Raw genomic sequence first — 20,430 nt, 5'->3', positions numbered from 1 at the left:
TCACATTTCTCCCATTGAGTCCCATATTTGCGAATTGCGATCATAAGTTTCATAACACATAGAGAGCCAAGAGAGGACGTCAAATTAAAGGATCGAAATTTACGCAAGCTTCGTATAGATAAAAATTCTACCGTAGTTGTCAGCTACGGACAGCTACGGACAACTACGGACAACTACGGTAAGAGATTAAATCTCAGCCCTTTATTTTTAAATAAACTAATCCTAGCCGTCCAATTCGATACCTCAACAAAACAGTCATCAAGTCTACTCATCACTTCATTAACACAGTCATCAAGTCTAGTCATCAAGTAAATACACAATCATCAAGTCTAGTCATTAAGTAAATACACAGTCATCAAGTCTAGTCATCAAATTATTACACAGTCATCAAGTCTAGTCATCAAATCATTAACTGTAGTTTGGTTAACTTTATTTTAAAAATTTTTTTTTCAAATTATTAGATTCTTATATGTTATTTAATTTCATAAACAATTCATTTAATTTTGATCAAACCTTTATTTCGATCATAAACAATCAAACCTTTATTTCGATCAAATCTTTATTTCGATCATAAACAATCAAACCTTTATTTCGATCAAACCTTCATTTCGATCATAAACAATCAAACCTTTATTTCGATCATATATGTTATTTAATTTCATTTTTATAATTTTTGTTTCTTTCAAATTATTAGATTCTTCATTTTTATAATTTTTGTTTCTTTTTTCCATTGGAAGATTTAATGTCAAGATTTATCCGCAATTGTTGTTTCAATTTTTTTTTTTTTTTTTTGAATAGCAACCCACCATTGTTAAAGGTTGAAGATGAATAAAGGTTGAAGATGAATGATAGTATTTTAATTTTTTTTTTTAAAAAAAATTCATTTATTACATGCGTTTTATTAGGGAAACAAATATTTTCTATTTGGCGGAATTCCTGATTTATTTATTTATTTTATTTTTTGTTTTTTGTTTTGTTTTTTTTTTTTTAGGAAATGGCGGAATTCCGAATTTTATTTATTTAATTTTTTTTTTTTTTTTGAGGAAATGGCGGAATTCCGGATTATCATGCGTTTGTTTTTTCTTTTTTTTTTTATATTTTTTTATTTCTTATTTTAACAAATATGATGCGTTTTATTAGGAAAAAGATAATTGTTTGTTATTTAGGAAAAGATAATTGCTGCCCTCAAAAAAAAGGAAAAGATAATTGCTACAATTATATTAATCTGAATATATATTCTTATCCTTAAATAAAATATCACAATTAATTCTTAAATACGTATAAATACACAATAGAAATTTTTACTCTTTTAAGAAAAATACGGAATTATTTTAAGAATACACAATACATAATTATCTTAAAAATACATTATATATTTATACGTCTAAATACAGAATATTATACGGTTTTATATGGATTTTAAATACGGATTTTAATATGGACTGTTATACAGGTTTTATACGGATTTTAATACGGATTATAAAATCAAATTAATTGAGGGTTTAGCGCTCAATATTCAAAGGAAATACATACAGATTTATATACGGATTTATTTATACATATAAATACATATTTTTATATGGATTTTTCTTTGAAATACAAAATACGGAATTATATTCAAAGGAAATACATGATACAAATTTATTTATAATCGTATATAATATTTAATACAGATTTTTATAAGTTAACGCTCAATATTGAAAGGAAATACATATATATTATATGAGTCGAGATACATATTGGAGATGTTTCTATGTCACATAGTGAAGTAAATTACACAAGGACAGCCTACTCCGCAACTCGATTGCGGCTTGCAACAGTCTACCGCGCCCTACTCGCGGCCAGCTCACCAAGGACTTAAGAAGAAGTGTGGTGGCAGTCTAGTCCGCAGCCTACCCGCGGCTCGTGACATCGCACCGCAGTCTACCTGCGGCCTCTTCTTGGATGGCATTTGAGAAGTGTTTTGGATAGATTTTGAGAATAATTATTTAAATATACTTTTCATGAGGCTTTTTTAAGCCAAAAGAACGATTCCAAATTAAGGGCTGTGATTTGAAGGACAATTGGAAGACAATGATTTTGACTAGCTTTTACTATGAAGTATTTGAAAGTAGGAGATTATTTGCAAAAATTTTATTATTTTATGTTTAAAATATTACTCCATTGTTCATTGTCATTATATTTTTAAATTCGAAGTTCATTGTTTTACTTTTATTTATTTTGACAAAATTTCTAAGTTCATTGGTATCCCGTCAAAAATAAATTAGTATGATTCTTACAATTTTTAAATGAAAAAAAGTAGAAGTTTATTGTTATCAAGAGTTTATTATTTTTATTTCCATTCAAAAAAAAAAAAAGAGTTTTTTTTATTTAATTTGTTTGTATTTAAAATTTGAGATGGTGAGTTTAATTTGTTTCCCTCGAAAAAGGGATGGTAGGGTTATTAATTTTTTTTTCTTATTAAAATATCCTTGCCTATCCATATATGATTAAATCCAAATAAAAATAAAAAAATCCTTTTTTTTTATTAATGGTAAAGTAGTACGTAATTTTTATTTTTTTTTGAAAGAAAAGTAGTACGTAATTTAACTCTACATATGTCATAAATCCTTTTTTTTAAAAAGTTTATGGTATCAATATATATTTGGAAGGATAAATTAAATCTTTTTTTATCTTTTTTTTTTGAAGGAAAATATTTTGTAATTTTCCATTTATGTATATAAGATTCAAATCTATTAGAATATATGGCAATATATTCTTGTTTGACTTTGTAAATAGCTAATTTGGTTAGTGTATATTTCCTAGCCTAATTTATTGCCTAGTTTTTAGCCTAATTTGTAGCTAGTCAGTAGCCAAGATTATCGCTTGTATTTTGTATATTTATATATTGCCATATATTCTAACAAAATCTTTATGTATTATAGAATAGAATATTATTTTAGAAATACAAGAATATGACAATTATAAAATGGAATATGAGTCTACAGTACACAGTTTACAATGCTTATGAACTGTAACTGATACGTACTGCTATGTAAAAAAAAACACAAAAAATATAAAACTTTTGCTGAGCATTGCCTTCGTACTATGGAATTGGAGAATATGGACTCAAAACTCCAGCACGGTTAAAGGGTACTTATATCATTTTTATCAGCAAAACAATCCACCGATCGGTGAAAGTTTCGATGATTACGCTTCGGTAGAAAACAAACCCATGTAAAGCGTAGTAAATTCATTAACATTTGTTCTAGACATCCCCAATTTAACTTTAGGCATTCCCAATGTTAACATTTCTCATAGATATCCCCAATGTACCGCAATATAAATTTCCAGTTTAGATTGGGCACGCCTAAAGTTAAATTGGGGACATCTAAATCCAAAGAGATGTTAGCGTTATTACGTTTCACATGGGTTAGTTCTCTACACATAAGTAATCACCTAAATTGTCACCAATCGGCGGATTCTTATCCTAATTAAAGGGTTTAAAGACCCTGTAAGAACAGCGGAAGTAGTGCTAGTGGGTTGAGTTCTAGCAAATGAGGAAGAGTGTAATAATCCCTTAGGTGGGGACTTTCAAAAGAAAGAGAACAACGCATAACGTGAATTCTGGCAATTAAGTAATCTAGATAAGATTTATAATATGTCAAATCTAATTATCCGAAATGACCCTATACCGACGTATTTTGCCGTAAACCAGGAATTTATATTGCGTTACATTGGGGATATCTACGAGAAATGTTAACATTGGGAATGCCTAAAGTTAAATTGGGGATGTCTAGAACAAATGTTAATGAATTTACTACGCTTTACATGGGTTTGTTTTCTACCGAAGCGTAATCATCGAAACTTTCACCGATCGGTGGATTGTTTTGCTGATAAAAATGATATAAGTACCCTTTAACCGTGTTGGAGTTTTGAGTCCATATTCTCCAATTCCATAGTACGAAGGCAATGCTCAGCAAAAGTTTTATATTTTTTGTGTTTTTTTTTTACATAGCAGTACGTATCAGTTACAGTTCATAAGCATTGTAAACTGTGTACTGTAGACTCATATTCCATTTTATAATTGTCATATTCTTATATTTCTAAAATAATATTCTATTCTATAATACATAAAGATTTTGTTAGAATATATGGCAATATATAAATATACAAAATACAAGCGATAATCTTGGCTACTGACTAGCTACAAATTAGGCTAAAAACTAGGCAATAAATTAGGCTAGGAAATATACACTAACCAAATTAGCTATTTACAAAGTCAAACAAGAATATATTGCCATATATTCTAATAGATTTGAATCTTATATACATAAATGGAAAATTACAAAATATTTTCCTTCAAAAAAAAAAAAGATAAAAAAAGATTTAATTTATCCTTCCAAATATATATTGATACCATAAACTTTAAAAAAAAAAAGGATTTATGACATATGTAGAGTTAAATTACATACTACTTTTCTTTCAAAAAAAAAAAAAATTACGTACTACTTTACCATTAATAAAAAAAAAGGATTTTTTTATTTTTATTTGGATTTAATCATATATGGATAGGCAAGGATATTTTAATAAGAAAAAAAAATTAATAACCCTACCATCCCTTTTTCGAGGGAAACAAATTAAACTCACCATCTCAAATTTTAAATACAAACAAATTAAATAAAAAAAACTCTTTTTTTTTTTTGAATGGAAATAAAAATAATAAACTCTTGATAACAATAAACTTCTACTTTTTTTCATTTAAAAATTGTAAGAATCATACTAATTTATTTTTGACGGGATACCAATGAACTTAGAAATTTTGTCAAAATAAATAAAAGTAAAACAATGAACTTCGAATTTAAAAATATAATGACAATGAACAATGGAGTAATATTTTAAACATAAAATAATAAAATTTTTGCAAATAATCTCCTACATTCAAATACTTCATAGTAAAAGCTAGTCAAAATCATTGTCTTCCAATTGTCCTTCAAATCACAGCCCTTAATTTGGAATCGTTCTTTTGGCTTAAAAAAGCCTCATGAAAAGTATATTTAAATAATTATTCTCAAAATCTATCCAAAACACTTCTCAAATGCCATCCAAGAAGAGGCCGCAGGTAGACTGCGGTGCGATGTCACGAGCCGCGGGTAGGCTGCGGACTAGACTGCCACCACACTTCTTCTTAAGTCCTTGGTGAGCTGGCCGCGAGTAGGGCGCGGTAGACTGTTGCAAGCCGCAATCGAGTTGCGGAGTAGGTTGTCCTTGTGTAATTTACTTCACTATGTGACATAGAAACATCTCCAATATGTATCTCGACTCATATAATATATATGTATTTCCTTTCAATATTGAGCGTTAACTTATAAAAATCTGTATAAATATTATATACGATTATAAATAAATTTGTATCATGTATTTCCTTTGAATATAATTCCGTATTTTGTATTTCAAAGAAAAATCCATATAAAAATATGTATTTATATGTATAAATAAATCCGTATATAAATCTGTATGTATTTCCTTTGAATATTGAGCGCTAAACCCTCAATTAATTTGATTTTATAATCCGTATTAAAATCCGTATAAAACCTGTATAACAGTCCATATTAAAATCCGTATTTAAAATCCATATAAAACCGTATAATATTCTGTATTTAGACGTATAAATATATAATGTATTTTTAAGATAATTATGTATTGTGTATTCTTAAAATAATTCCGTATTTTTCTTAAAAGAGTAAAAATTTCTATTGTGTATTTATACGTATTTAAGAATTAATTGTGATATTTTATTTAAGGATAAGAATATATATTCAGATTAATATAATTGTAGCAATTAGAATTCCGCCATTTCCTAAAAAAAAAAACAAAACAAAAAACAAAAAATAAAATAAATAAATAAATCAGGAATTCCGCCAAATAGAAAATATTTGTTTCCCTAATAAAACGCATGTAATAAATGAATTTTTTTTTAAAAAAAAAAATTAAAACACTATCATTCATCTTCAACCTTTAACAATGGTGGGTTGCTATTCAAAAAAAAAAAAAAAAAAAAAATTGAAACAACAATTGCGGATAAATCTTGACATTAAATCTTCCAATGGAAAAAAGAAACAAAAATTATAAAAATGAAGAATCTAATAATTTGAAAGAAACAAAAATTATAAAAATGAAATTAAATAACATATATGATCGAAATAAAGGTTTGATTGTTTATGATCGAAATGAAGGTTTGATCGAAATAAAGGTTTGATTGTTTATGATCGAAATAAAGATTTGATCGAAATAAAGGTTTGATTGTTTATGATCGAAATAAAGGTTTGATTGTTTATGATCGAAATAAAGGTTTGATCAAAATTAAATGAATTGTTTATGAAATTAAATAACATATAAGAATCTAATAATTTGAAAAAAAAAAAATTTAAAATAAAGTTAACCAAACTACAGTTAATGATTTGATGACTAGACTTGATGACTGTGTAATAATTTGATGACTAGACTTGATGACTGTGTATTTACTTAATGACTAGACTTGATGATTGTGTATTTACTTGATGACTAGACTTGATGACTGTGTTAATGAAGTGATGAGTAGACTTGATGACTGTTTTGTTGAGGTATCGAATTGGACGGCTAGGATTAGTTTATTTAAAAATAAAGGGCTGAGATTTAATCTCTTACCGTAGCTGTCCGTAGCTGTCCGTAGCTGACAACTACGGTAGACGCTTCGTCGTATAGAAAGGAGAACGCAAAAGAGAGGTTTGGTACATGTTAAGTTTGAATGAATTTCAATTCTTTAAGATAAGTTCTCTTTTCGTTACGTGGCACAAGTTGGGACAAAAGACCCACATTTGACTATTGATCATTGACTAACTATTACAAAAAGAAAGGTTTTGACAACAATTAAAAGTCTAAACCTATAAATGTATTGTTTGGTGAAGAACTTTTTCACCCCGAAAATATAATACAGTAGAATTATATGTGTGTCATGACACTCAGCTATAAACTTTGTGCATATTTATAAACTTTTTGATCAAATCACCTTAAAATTACTCTATTTTTATTAAATAAGTTAATACAGGGTAACGTACCATAAGCACTTATTAAGTGATCACTCCTTAATAAACCACTTTTTATGAAATTCTAGTAATTAACACTACTCCGTATTACGCCTATGAATTTCCTAATATACCCTTGTCTAACACTATCAAGTTAAGAAAATTTTTAAATTTTTGGTGTTGAGACTTGAGAGAAACAAAATAAAGTTTGTAAGAGAAAATTGGAAGAGCAATGCTCCAATCCCTTTATCTTTAGATTAAGTTCGTTGTTATAGTAACTGCAACCAATTGACTATGAAAAATAGTGAGTACTATATCTACGTAGTACAAAACATAATCACAGAAAGATATACTTCGTATATATTAATCATAATACATAATCTATAACTTTATACCGTGTTTAGAACGTAATATTATAAGATAGAGATCAATCATACTTAATTAGTACTCTAATTACGAAGTATATCTCTAAGTTCTATGGTGCTGTTTGGGCTATTTGATTTCGTAATGTTTGTGCCTTCAAAATTTCAGACCCGTTATATCATTGCAAAATAGGAATTGGAAAAACCTACTATAAAATGATGTATATAACCCAAAATTCTCACGCATTCTATATGTCCCTAATTAACTCATTAATCTTTTTTCACCTTTCCAAAATATGTAAACATTTTTTGATTGGTTATTTTCTCTTTTTTAACCACTATTTTTATTCATATATGATCGAATTGAAATACAAACACAAATCTTTCTTACTAGTTTTTATTTTATTTTATTTTATTTTATATTTTAATTGTTAGTGTGCTTATATGTGACTAGTCATAAGTTAAACTTTGAATATTAAACATCCCGTACATACCTTTTTTAAAAAAAAAAAAATCCGCACTTAACATTTGAATGAACCCTCCCCCTCATATTTCATTGTAAGTGTGATTGTATTATATATTTATATGTGACTAATTACACTTTACAAAAAATTAAAGTTGTTTGGCTTAGCTTGTTAGTTGCATTAGTTTTCTCTTTAACTAAATCAAAAGAAACTTTCACCAATTAAATGTACAAAAACCACTTATCTTTTGCTCATTGCTTCCAAGAAGCATCATCTCATGCAAGACCATTTGCCAAAAAAAAATCTCGAATAATCTTTACACATAAAAAGTTATGCTTTTGCCAAATTTTGTGTAAGTTTGTAAAGTTAGTTCTAACCTTAATTGTTATGTTATGTGCATTTGTGGCCATACCATAAAAAAGTTGCTCGTACCATATTCTTTGTTGCATACGTAGTACATAGTACCTCTATTAATAATTGTCTTCTTTTAGATTACAAACGTAGTAACGTACAATAATGAAGTTTCATATATAAATGATGAAAACTAAGTTTATAAACCCTTTTTTGGCTCTCATGCTCATTATGTATTTATTAATCTATAGTAAAAGTTAGCACTATATATAATATGCACTTAGTATACCAATATTAGTATGTAGAACTCACAAGCGAAATTGATTTGACCAATACCCGATTAGTACTCGAAAGGCCAAAAATAGATGACACACACGATTATATATGACCTAATTTAAACAAAAATTGACAAACCCGAAAAAGATATTTGTTCATTTTTTTCCGTTGTACACTCATTGACATACGTCTAAGTTGAATATGACTCAACTCTATTCTGAATTATTATCAAATACAAATTGAAATGAATGACATCACTCAAACTAATCGAAATCAAAATGACTCAAACACAACCGAACTAAGGGTCTGTTCTCTTACGTTGAAATTCAGTTCAGTTCAGTTTAGTTCAGCTCCTAATTTCCTTCTCTTATAAAATATTCATTTCATTTCAGTTCAGTTCAATTCCGTTCAGCTGAGTTCAGTTCAGCTGAGTTCAGTTCAATTCAGCTGAGTTCAGTCAATGAGAACAGGTCCTAACTCTTTGTAGAAAAAGTTGATTTATAATACTCAAAATATGTGAATAAAAATGACGTGTGCAAAGTAAAGCATGCATTGAGCCCTTCAACAATGAACTTTGAAATTTCTTAGTAGCTAAGGATTCTTCTGTTTTCGAATATATATTAGTGCTATATCAGCTTTTGGAAGGAAGCTAAGATCAGCTGAATTTTTATTTTTATTTTGTGTTTCAACTTTTACCACTTTACTACCTCCTTTAACATTTTATATCTCAAAAATGCACATGGCCGGTGAAACTATGCACAATTGTATAATTCATGCATGCATGAACCAGCTAATACTAAAGTTAACAATAATAAAGGTACGTACATTAGTACATCACATTGTAAGCACTATCTTCATCCAATTTACGCCTACTTTTTTTCCTTTTTTCTCGACCTTTCCATGCATCTATATAAACTAAGTTCATTTGCATATCACATTTCCATAATTTCAATCCAAAGTTGATCCAAAACACATACAATACAAAATAAACCTACCTTCTCACAAACACGTACAATACTAATTAAACCTACCACGTACATACTTTGATTATATTGTTGAAACATCATCTATAGAGAAACAAAATAAATTAAAGATGAAGAACAAAGCTTCCGTTTTTGTGAAGAATATAATTTCGACTTTGAGTTCTATAGTCAAAGGAAAGGTAACGGGGGTGAAGGGCAAAGCAAATGCTATGAAAATTCGTCTCTTGGTTTTTTCACTAATGAAGGGCAAGAAAATTTCACTTGGTACACTTTCTACCAAGATCCAAGCTTTGTTAGATCGAAAGCGTGACAAGATAATGGCCGAGGAAGAAATAAGTTTAGAGGCTCAAAACAAGGCCATCATCCTCTACAATGCAAATTTGGCTAATGAGTCTAATGAACTCATCAACTACGCGACTAATGATGATCTTGCTCCATCCGAGAAGAGGGAATTGTTGTTAGAATATTATGGTCGTGATCAATATTACGACGATGATAAGTATCCGGATCTCACTCATTCTTTGTTTGATGAAGAGGAAGAGCATGGAGGATCGATCATCGATATGGTGAAAAACTCGAAAGAGAATGAAGGGCAAGATTTCAAGTTGGAAGATGAGATAGATCATGTTGCGGATTTGTTTATCCAAAGGTTTCGTAGACAAATGCTCCTACAAAAATGGGATTCTTTCAAGAAAATTCAAGAGATGTTAGGAAGAAGTGCAGCATAAGATCGAATTAGTTTATTTTTGTGGTTGTATTGCATGCATAGAGACTAATATAAGCTAGTGTGTACCCATAATAACTCATGCATGGTTAAGAATTCTAGCTAATTATATTATATGAAGCTTTGATGTAATCTTATTATATAATAATTTAATTTTTAGCTTTTTTTGTTCAATGTATGGAAAGAATTGGAAAAAATGGGTAAAATCCATACGAATGTACGGAGTATAAATCTACCGCTAAGTTTATCTAATTGTTTGGTTGAGCTTGTGTTGAATGCTCACTCTTTACTTTGCTTGGAGGAAAAATAAGGACTTGAGTTGGAGTAATTCTTTCATTGGGATGTTTATTGCACTTTAAAGTCTAAACATGTATAGTACTCCGTATGTTATACCAACTACTTGAAAGAGGAGATTTAACATACTCCGTATTTGGATGTAGTTTAACTAAGCTATATAAGTTTCCTTGTTTTTAAAAAAAAAAAAAAAATTAATAAATGTATTTGGGCTTGGCTGCTTCAGTTACTTCATAATATCTTTGGGCTTGAAACACTAATATATATTCTGTATCTATTTTTACCATTGTTAAAATTCACTAAAAACGCACGTCATGATCTTGTCATGTGTGTATAATACACAAAATCGGAGCGATTTAGGAGGTGTCGGAAGCTGGTGTTGGAATTTCACAAAACACTACGGGTTGAATTTCGGGATCATTTAATATTGTGTGGACCCATATATGACCATTATCCGGCAACGTAAAGGCCCCGTGAGATCTTATAGCCAATACAAGAGGCATCTACGAAAACGAGTAAAATGACCATTTAAAGGCAAATTGGATGGTTCCATCCAGTCATCCACCCAATTAAACTCTCGAGGGTATTAGCGACCATGGTAAACATCTCGGCCGTTTTTGTTTCCGGGCAAAAAAAGGTCAAAAAATTACAAAATTGAACGCTTTTTGAGGAAATTTTGAGGTTTTGGGGCCCGGTGGCGAAAAGTATAGAGACCCTAAAGCTGTCAAAAACTAACCCGACCTAAGGACCCGACCTTAACTGACAATGATCTGAAGCCAGCATGTACTCGAACAATAAGGTCGATTATAGCCTTCAATTTTGCCACTTTTCGCCACCAAGCCCCAAAACCTCAAATTTTCTTTAAAAAACGTGGATTATAGCCTTTAATTTTGTAATTTTTTGACTTATATTCGCTCGGAAATTAAAATTGCCGAGATGTTTACCAGGGTCCCTAATACCCTCTAAGATTCCAATTGGGTCGGTGGAACCATCCAACATGCCTTTAAACGGTTATTTTACCCGTTCACAACTTAAAATAATTTAGTAAAATCAAACCTACCACGGACGTTTGTGACAACATATAATGATCATATATGGTTTCAAACGGCATTATATAACCCCGAGATGTATCCCTTAGGGTTTCAAGGTTTTTCGCCACCGGGCCCCGAAACCTCAAATTTTCCTCAAAAGCATGGATTACAACCTTCAATTTTGTAATTTTTTGACCTTTTTTAGCCCAAAAATAAAAATTGCCGAGATGTTTACCATGGTCCCTAATATCCTCCGGGAGTCGAATTGGGTCGGTGGAATCATCCAATAATATGTCCTTAAACGCCGGTCATTTTACTCGTTCACAACTTGAAGTGATTTCGTAAACTCAAGCCTACCACGGACGTTTATGACAATATATAATGATCATATATGGTTTTAAACGACATTACATAACCCCGAGATGTATCCCATAGGGTTTCAAGGTTTTTCGCCACCGGGGCCGAAACCTCAAATTTTCCTCAAAAAACGTGAATTATAGCCTTCAATTTTGTAATTTTTTGACCTTTTTTCGCCCGGAAATAAAAATTGTCGAGATGTTTACCATGGTCCCTAATATCCTTTGGGAGTCGAATTGGATTGGCGAAACCATCCAATATGCCCTTAAACGATCAGTTTACCCGTTCACAATTTGTAGTGATTTTGTAAACTCAAGCCTACCACGGACGTTTATGACATCATATAATGATCGTATATGGTTTCAAACGACATCATATAACCCCGAGATGTATCTCATAGGGTTTCAAATTTTTTCGCCACCGGGCTCCGAAACCTCAAATTTTCCTCAAAAAGCAGGGATTAATGGATTATAGCCTTCAAAGTTGTAATTTTTTGACCTTTTTTCGCCTAGAAATAAAAATTGCCAAGATGTTTACCATGGTCTCTAATATCCTCCGGGAGTCGAATTGGGTCGGTGAAACCATTTAATATGCCCTTAAACGGTCAGTTTACCCGTTCACAATTTGTAGTGATTTCGTAAACTCAAGTCTATCACGGACGTTTATGACAACATATAATGATCATATATGGTTTCAAACGACATTATATAAAAACAACATTATATAACCCCGAGATGTATCCCTTAGGGTTTTAAGGTTTTTCGCTACCGGGCCCTGAAACCTCAAATTTTCCTCAAAAAGCATCTCTCCTCATTTGATTCGATTCGAAAGCTTTCCAAATAAAACGATAAAATAAGGCAAGTAAAATGAGATGGAGTGAGTATTTATTATAATAAGGCGGAGTTTGTGTGTTCAAAGAATGTTGCCGGCCAGAAGGTAAAAGCTTACGTGGTAGACAAGTATTGGCTCCGAAAATAACCCATCAAATTCCAAGACGACGGGCCACACCCCCCAGCAACGCGTACGTGGGCCGCAAGCCATATACAGCTGGCTTTGCTGTTGTTTATGTCCTACAAAAAAAGTCAAGGCCTTCTCTCAACGTGTATGATGTCTCCCTTGACTTCCTCAACATTCCTTCCCTACTCGCTTCGTCTCTGCCCAGTTCTCCGTGAAACGCACGCGCTCCCTCTGAATGCATGAATGTGCAAGTTTATCCAACTATGCAAGAAAGCAACCTAATTGGTATATGTCTAACTGTCTGGGAGTTCAAAAAAACATGTATAAATTGGTGTAATCGTGTAATTAAATGTTAATTTCAAATTTACAATTATAGGATGCATTTTTTTAATAAAAGACTTGAAATTAATATACTCATAGTTCCCTCAAAAAAAAAAAAAAAAAAAACTCATAGTATAGAATTATATATAGATTGAAGGGTAATTATACTACGTATATGTTCTTAATTCTTGAGGCAGTTCATTACCTTTAATTTAAAATTGATCATACTTAATATTAGTTTATACATGTATGGCAAAACCAAGTCTCCCTTGGTATAGCTAATGTTTTATTTCATTTTGTTATTCTCACTTTTTAATTCTTTATTATGCATGCAACCATTAAGTTATATATGATCAGTTTTCAAATTGTAAAGATCTTTATATTATTAAGGATGTCAACTTTGTATACTCCGTAATGAATTATTTTCAAATCGAAACTATATATTTTGTAGGCTCATAAATTATTATTGTCACTTTGTATAATATATATGTAGGAGATGTGATATGATAATTGTTTGGTACAACATACATCTCCTTGGTCCTTAAATAAGCTGTAGTCAAAGATGACATAAAAATGATAATTACCTTTTGATAATTAATTAAAATATAATTGACCTAAGTATAATTCAGTTAAGAGGTCCAACCCACCAGCAAAAATAATGCCACTTTCTTATCACACTTAAACAAAAGGATCTAATCGACTACTACCCTTTTCATTCTAATTCATTCTAACTATTTTAGGACCCACTCTTTTGTATATCCACCATTCGGTATTTCTCAGGCTCACAGCAGCCATAAGAAACATCTAAGAAAAGCATATATTCAAAAATAATTGCGATTTTTGTGATAGCATAACATGAATTTAGAGAAAGTTCTAGCTAGCAAATATTATGAGAGAAAGGGAGTGTGTTACAACATATAAATCACTTTTTCCCTTTCTACTTTTTGTTGGTGACTTGATCCATTGAAAACTACCTTTATTTTGTGATTATAAGGCCCATTATATTACTTTCTATAAGAATAAATCCATTAGCTATAATAAATTAAAGTTTTTTATGCAGCCGATTATAATTTTAAACATCATATAGACGTCATATATATAGGAAGGTGCTCCTCCTATCTATTAAGATTGTCTCATTTGATGATGACCATTTTAAACATGTTATAGAAGATCTTCGTGTTAATTAAATTTTATGAAATTCAATCAAAGTTTTTTTGGGTTAAATGGGATAATTTTAATGGAAGAAGTAAAATAATGATAATTTTTTCCTTAACTAATGAGGAGATTAATAATTATTCAACCCGAATTTCAATTTGCTTAACTTTAATTTTATCATCATTGATCAAATTAATTAAAACAACTCGTTAAGAAAATATCCGCTTCTAATATAACTTGTTAAGAAGCACTTCTTCAACTCCAATACAATTCGGGCATGTTCTAATTTACTAAACTGAACAAAACTAAAATGAAGTGAACTGAATAGAGCTGAAATGAATTGTTTACGAGAAAAGGAAATTAGAAACTGAACTAAACTGATTGGATCTGAACTGAACTGAACTGAACTCAACTAAGCTGAATTGAAGTGAACTGAACTGAAATTAAGTTGAAGAGAATAGGCCCTTTGTACATGTATATCCCCTTTAGTAACATGTATGTTTACACCAATACTTGTTATGGTGTAGTTACCAATTCAAACTAAGCTTGGTCTAGTGGTAAGGATTGTCACCTTTCAACCTTGATGTTGGGGCCGGGGTTCAATCCCCACTAGGGACACTTTAAGGGTGGCGAAATTTTGTAGAGATATTAGTAATATTATCATCACTGAACAAATAATTGACTAGTTTGTACCTGATATACATTAGTAGGGTCAAAATAATATTATATAGTAGTAGTAGACTAGTAGTCTCCCTTAATTTGTGACATTATATTATACAAGTAGATTTTAGAGTGCCCAACAAAGGCCGGTTGTGGCTAGTATGTAAAAGAAATGGGAACACAAAATCATGTGCCTAATTGGAGGAACTTCATCTAACTAAATTCTAGCTACCAAATCCCATACATTTGAACAAATAATATTATGTTATACCCTTGTTGCGCAAGTCACCTTCACTACATACTAGTCAAACTATGGCGCGTGAGAAGCGCGTGACCTCTATTTTTTGCAATTTTTTTTCTAAATTTTCCACCCTTTTAATATATACCCTCCTTTTTTTAAGCCTTACTTATGACTTTATCATCTGTTTGACTTTGTCAAATTCATAAACCCCACACCAAAACCCACCTCCACCTTCCTTAATCCTTCATATAAATCCACCCTTATACCTCTTATTCACCTCTAAACTTCTTCTCTACACCAAATCTCTCAAGTTCTCTCCTCCATAACCATACTCGAAAACTCGAGAAGGCGGTCATCATCGATCTTGAGGATAATAAGTAATATAATGACAAGGTGCAAGATTAATAAGCTTATTGCCAAATGGTTCATAATGGTTGTATTAACTTTCTTGATCGTTTCAAGCACGTCTTCTGCTAGACACTTGCCAAGAAAACACCGTGAAAACCCGAAAGAAAACACGTTTCAGTCTTCCGGAAGGCAAGCACCAACGACGCAAGGACCCGGATCAGTGTTCTTCAGTATGCTTCCTAGAGGTCCACCGGTGCCGCCTTCTGCGCCTAGCACAGGGACGAACAAGCTCAATAACTAGAACAACCCCGTACAAGCTAGGAGACTTTTTTGAGTTATTGACATTATTTTGTTCAAGCTGTCATGTAAATACGCGGCGGGATACTGTAAGCAGATTTATTGATTCTTTTTGTTTTCTTTTTCATTAATGGGTTCAAGATTTTGGTTGGTGAAAATTTTTGTTCACCCTTATATACTAGTCTAGGAATATCAATACTAGGCAAAAACATGATATATACATATATAGTCGATCGTTATATTGTAAGAATGTGTGCGTACACATTGCGTAATTATATACAAGAAGTTTTACTTGAATTATTATTGTACTTTTAAGGGTTTAACTTTAATTTGTTTGAATTTGATTAGCATTCATAGATGTGAAAGTGTAATTTACATATATTCTCGATGTAATAATACAAGATCCAAAACTCATGCGGATTACTGTAGCAATTGTAAGCTTTTCAATTTTTGATTGTACGAAGTCTTCAAATTTCATTCTTTTTTTTTTTCAAAAAATTAATTAGGTTTTATTTCATGTTCTATGCACCAAGTTGCATTATTACTACCTTGGTTTCTTTGAATTTCTACCTATTTCATGTTTCCATAGATGGATAGTTTTATGTAATGTACAAAGTGTAACTATTAGGATCATTTACTTTAAAGATTAGAGTATGTGAGGAGGTTTTGAATATTAAAGATAAATAAATAGTATGGGAGACATAGATTTTGTGTCAAATATTCATAATTAAATTAACATGTAAAGTTAACCAATAAAGGAAAAATGATAAGCTAGCGTATAAATTTCATAGAATAGGCAGAATAAAGAGTGAGTTGAATTCATGATTTAGGGACAATATATTGGATAACAAGGGCTATGATGTGAATACGATCCTAATCTCTATATACCAAAAATTCATTCATAGTCTAGGGTATCTCTATATTTTTATATGTGAGCGAGGATAATTCACTCTGTAACTATCTCTCGGTTATAGGCAAAATATAATTAATACTTGTGCAATGTTGATGCGCTTTATATATTTCTCCATTCGATTAACTAGCTTAGTTTGCATGTAAAATGAGATGACGAATGTATTGAGAAACATAGATGGTATAAAATTAAGGTAGTTTGATGAAGTAGCTAAAACACTATACACTACATACCTTTTCTTTAAGGAACAAAACACTACTTACTTGAAAACTAATGCATCAAAAACAATTGGGTGAAGTGGTTGGTGGTACTAGATATGTAATAGATATACGACAAAATTAATTCATCCTCAAGAGAAATACTAATTTGTAATTTCCCTATATTGGATGACTTAAATTGTCTTTTCGAGTTGCATAGTGACTAAAAGTTGATGAAATTATTCAACTATTATTATTCACTTTCCAATAAAGGCTTTGAATGGAAAAATACAAGTCACAAAAAGGTTGAAATATAACGAATTGAAATTTCTCCTAACTAGTTGAAAATACATTACATGGGGATAATGCTCCTTGAAAAGTTGTACTATCACTAGTCTTATCTGTTTTAATCGCCATAAGGATGAGGCGGATGCAGATGCGGATCCATCTATATATGATTGTAATGGCAATTATATACTCCGTGTGTGTATATACATATATTGAGGGGTCAATAATGAGAGCGAAGTTTTATTTAATATCCATGTAAAGAAAAATATTTTTTTTTGGTGAGGTAAGAAAAAAGAAAAGAATTAGGACCCCATCCTCACAAGGGGCGATCCTAAATAAAGCATCTGAGGTGAGAAAAAACAAAATAATACTTGGTATTAGTTATATGTCGTGCATTAATTTAATCACGAAGTATTTGTATTTTAATAGGTCAACTTTGATCATGATAGTCAATACAAGGTAACTTTGTAAAATATGGAGTAGCATATAAGAAATTGGTTGCCAAAAAATAATACAAAAATTTTAAGCCTATTTGTCTAAATAAGAGCTTAATCAAATGTTTTTAATAAACTTTTTTTAAAGATACCCCATTCATTTGAAAATACTTAATTTTTCACTCCCTTCATTATTGTAGTAATTGGCTTCTTTAATTTGTAGCAGTACCTTCTGCCCTTGTTGCTACATAATTAAGGAGTATAAGTAGTTTATGTGATATGCCAAATTACACAAGATGCAAATCATTGAGAATTGGAGTCAAGATGAGATGTGATGGTGGATTCATTGATTATTTGGAGAGGGGATTCATGTATACTAGTCTTACTACTTGTATTTTGTATCATCATTGATCACTTATATATGGAGTGGTACGTGGATATTGGGTGTATCGTTTAAAATTACACTATTGTTTATTGCTACTTTTAGCTCAAAGACAGTCAATAAAAAATAATTTATTTTTGTAATAAAATACGTAATGTAATGACCGTAAGAGCGATAATTATCAACTTATTTATAGGAAGGAGTTCAAGGAAAAGCGTGTGAAAAAAATATCAAGTTATTAAAGGTTCTCTTAAAAATGTTGAACATATATATGTAGTCGTAGTAAGTGAAGAAAATAATCGTTATCTTTTTTTTACACTAATTTATACTCCGTACTTCAGATGCAATTAGCCAAATAATAGCCCTTAGCGAAATATGTGAAAGTCTTACTCTTTCTATACCTTCCCCTTCTTTTGTTCTATTCTTTTCTTGGCTTAAAGTGATATTGGGTTGAAAATACCATACTCAAAGTTGTTTGACGCACCATAGTCCATATCCATGAGTCATATTCTTTATTTATAAGAGTGCTTGATGTTCTTTTTAAAGGATATGAGTCAAGCCATTATTTTCAGAAATGTTGATATTTTCAAATTTGAGTAAATAGTCAAACTTTATTCACACAAAAGTGTTGATATATATGTACATCTTGAATTTTAAACCCCATAATGCGAGTTAATTAAAACCTCAAGCTTGAATTAATGCGGATATGCAGCCAATGTAGAAAACCTCATTAATGAAACATCACAAAAACAACTAGTATTATAATAACATGAATATTTGTTTTTCGAATCGGTTTGATTCAAATCAACTATCAAGTCAAATTAGAATCAAGTCAATTTCTTGCGGACATAAATGTATAATTCAAGTCTAATGTCAAATAATTCAGATCAAGTAATCAGATACAAGTCATTTTTAGGAATTGGGCAACAAAGCTTTGTAATCCCAAAAGGTAATAGAGTATAATTTGCCTATTATTAATTGAGACATAAGAAGGTAGTCCATCCCACTAGCAATGGTCGGTACCTAACAAATAATAGAACACTTGATAGGTGGGAGATCTAAACTTTTAAAGAAGAATTTCATAGTAATTTAGTGTAAATAGGATCAAAATTCAAGAGAGTAGTACAAGGAGTAGATTTCAATTAGTTCAAATGGGTGTCACCTTTAATTAAGGCATTAGCCTATAATTTGGCCATACTTTTCGCTCATTTTTGCCTTGCTAATCTAAATGCACTCACCTTTAAGATTTTTTATGAAAGCCATGTTAATCTTAGGCATATCTTTCGGTCATTTTTTCACTCGCCAAGGTCTAAAAATGTTGCTCATAGAGTCATAGTAGCACTTCCCTATTTTAACAACTATTTTAGGTACCTTAGTTTCATTTTTAACAACTACTTTAGGCACATATTAGTATGGTACTTCTTCCGTTTTTTAAAATTAAAGTTTTTCAATATTCAATGCACAACTAAATTTTAATATTTTCATCAATTTTTTGTAAAATTTAATAGAAAAATATTTTAAAAAGTAGTAAGTCAGACAAACCTTTTTTTTTTCCCCCTAAAAATAGTAAAATTTAATATATAAAAAAAAGTATTTTAAAAAGGGGAGCATTTTATTAAGCGATATCCAACTCTGTTCTAATAATGTCTTACTACGTATATGATTATACTTTTTCTTACAAATATAAAATACAAACGTACTCCGTAAGCAATAATCAAGGATAGTGTGTGAATACTGCAAAATTTAAAGTGTTTTTATTTTTTTATAAAAAGTAGTTAACATTTTAGATGGAGTAATTAATCTGGAAAATTAAAGGAAAAGGAACCTTTATACTCCTTATGTTTTACTTCATATTTAACATAAACTGTTGCAGATTCTATACTAACCTATTACAAAGCACCCTAAAAATAGACAAGAGGATTCGAACACCCACCTCATATAACAAGGATGTCTATTTAACCATCTAAGTCAATTACCAACTATATTATCAATATGTATAAAAAATTAAATTTCGTATAAGTGAAATCCACAAGGTTCAATTTAAAAAAAATAAATAAATAAGATACTCAAAGAATAAACTCAACATGTATCAATGCAACTATTACCTCATACCTCCTTAGGAAGAAATGCCTATCAAATTTATTTGCATAAGTATAATACGTGAAAATTACAGTATAATACAATAATACATAATGTATGACCCGGGACATCACCCAGGCTAAACACAAGTTTTAAATTATAAGAAGTTGATTTTCGGAAGTTACATTAAGACTATTTTAACCTATATGAGGCTTTGAGTACATGACTATACATAATTTTTTAATGTATAAAATCATTAGCATTGATCAAAATAAA

The 20,430-nt window shown here is 30.4% G+C and overlaps 1 protein-coding gene across 1 annotated transcript; it reads left to right on the top strand.

Moving 5' to 3' along the window:
- The first annotated feature begins 9,366 nt into the window (after positions 1 to 9,366).
- On the top strand, positions 9,367 to 10,385 carry LOC145595894 (uncharacterized). The gene has a single exon (XM_081652322.1). The coding sequence runs from the start codon at positions 9,590 to 9,592 to the stop codon at positions 10,205 to 10,207; it is 618 nt and encodes a 205-aa protein (XP_081508448.1). The 5' UTR covers positions 9,367 to 9,589; the 3' UTR covers positions 10,208 to 10,385.
- The last annotated feature ends 10,045 nt before the right edge of the window (positions 10,386 to 20,430 follow it).

This window comes from Chenopodium album, chromosome 19 (genome assembly GCF_948465745.1).
Source record: "Chenopodium album chromosome 19, dcCheAlbu1.1, whole genome shotgun sequence".
Taxonomy (NCBI): domain Eukaryota; kingdom Viridiplantae; phylum Streptophyta; class Magnoliopsida; order Caryophyllales; family Amaranthaceae; genus Chenopodium; species Chenopodium album.
Note: the sequence above shows the minus strand (reverse complement) of the source record. Positions and strands in the feature narration are given on the sequence as shown.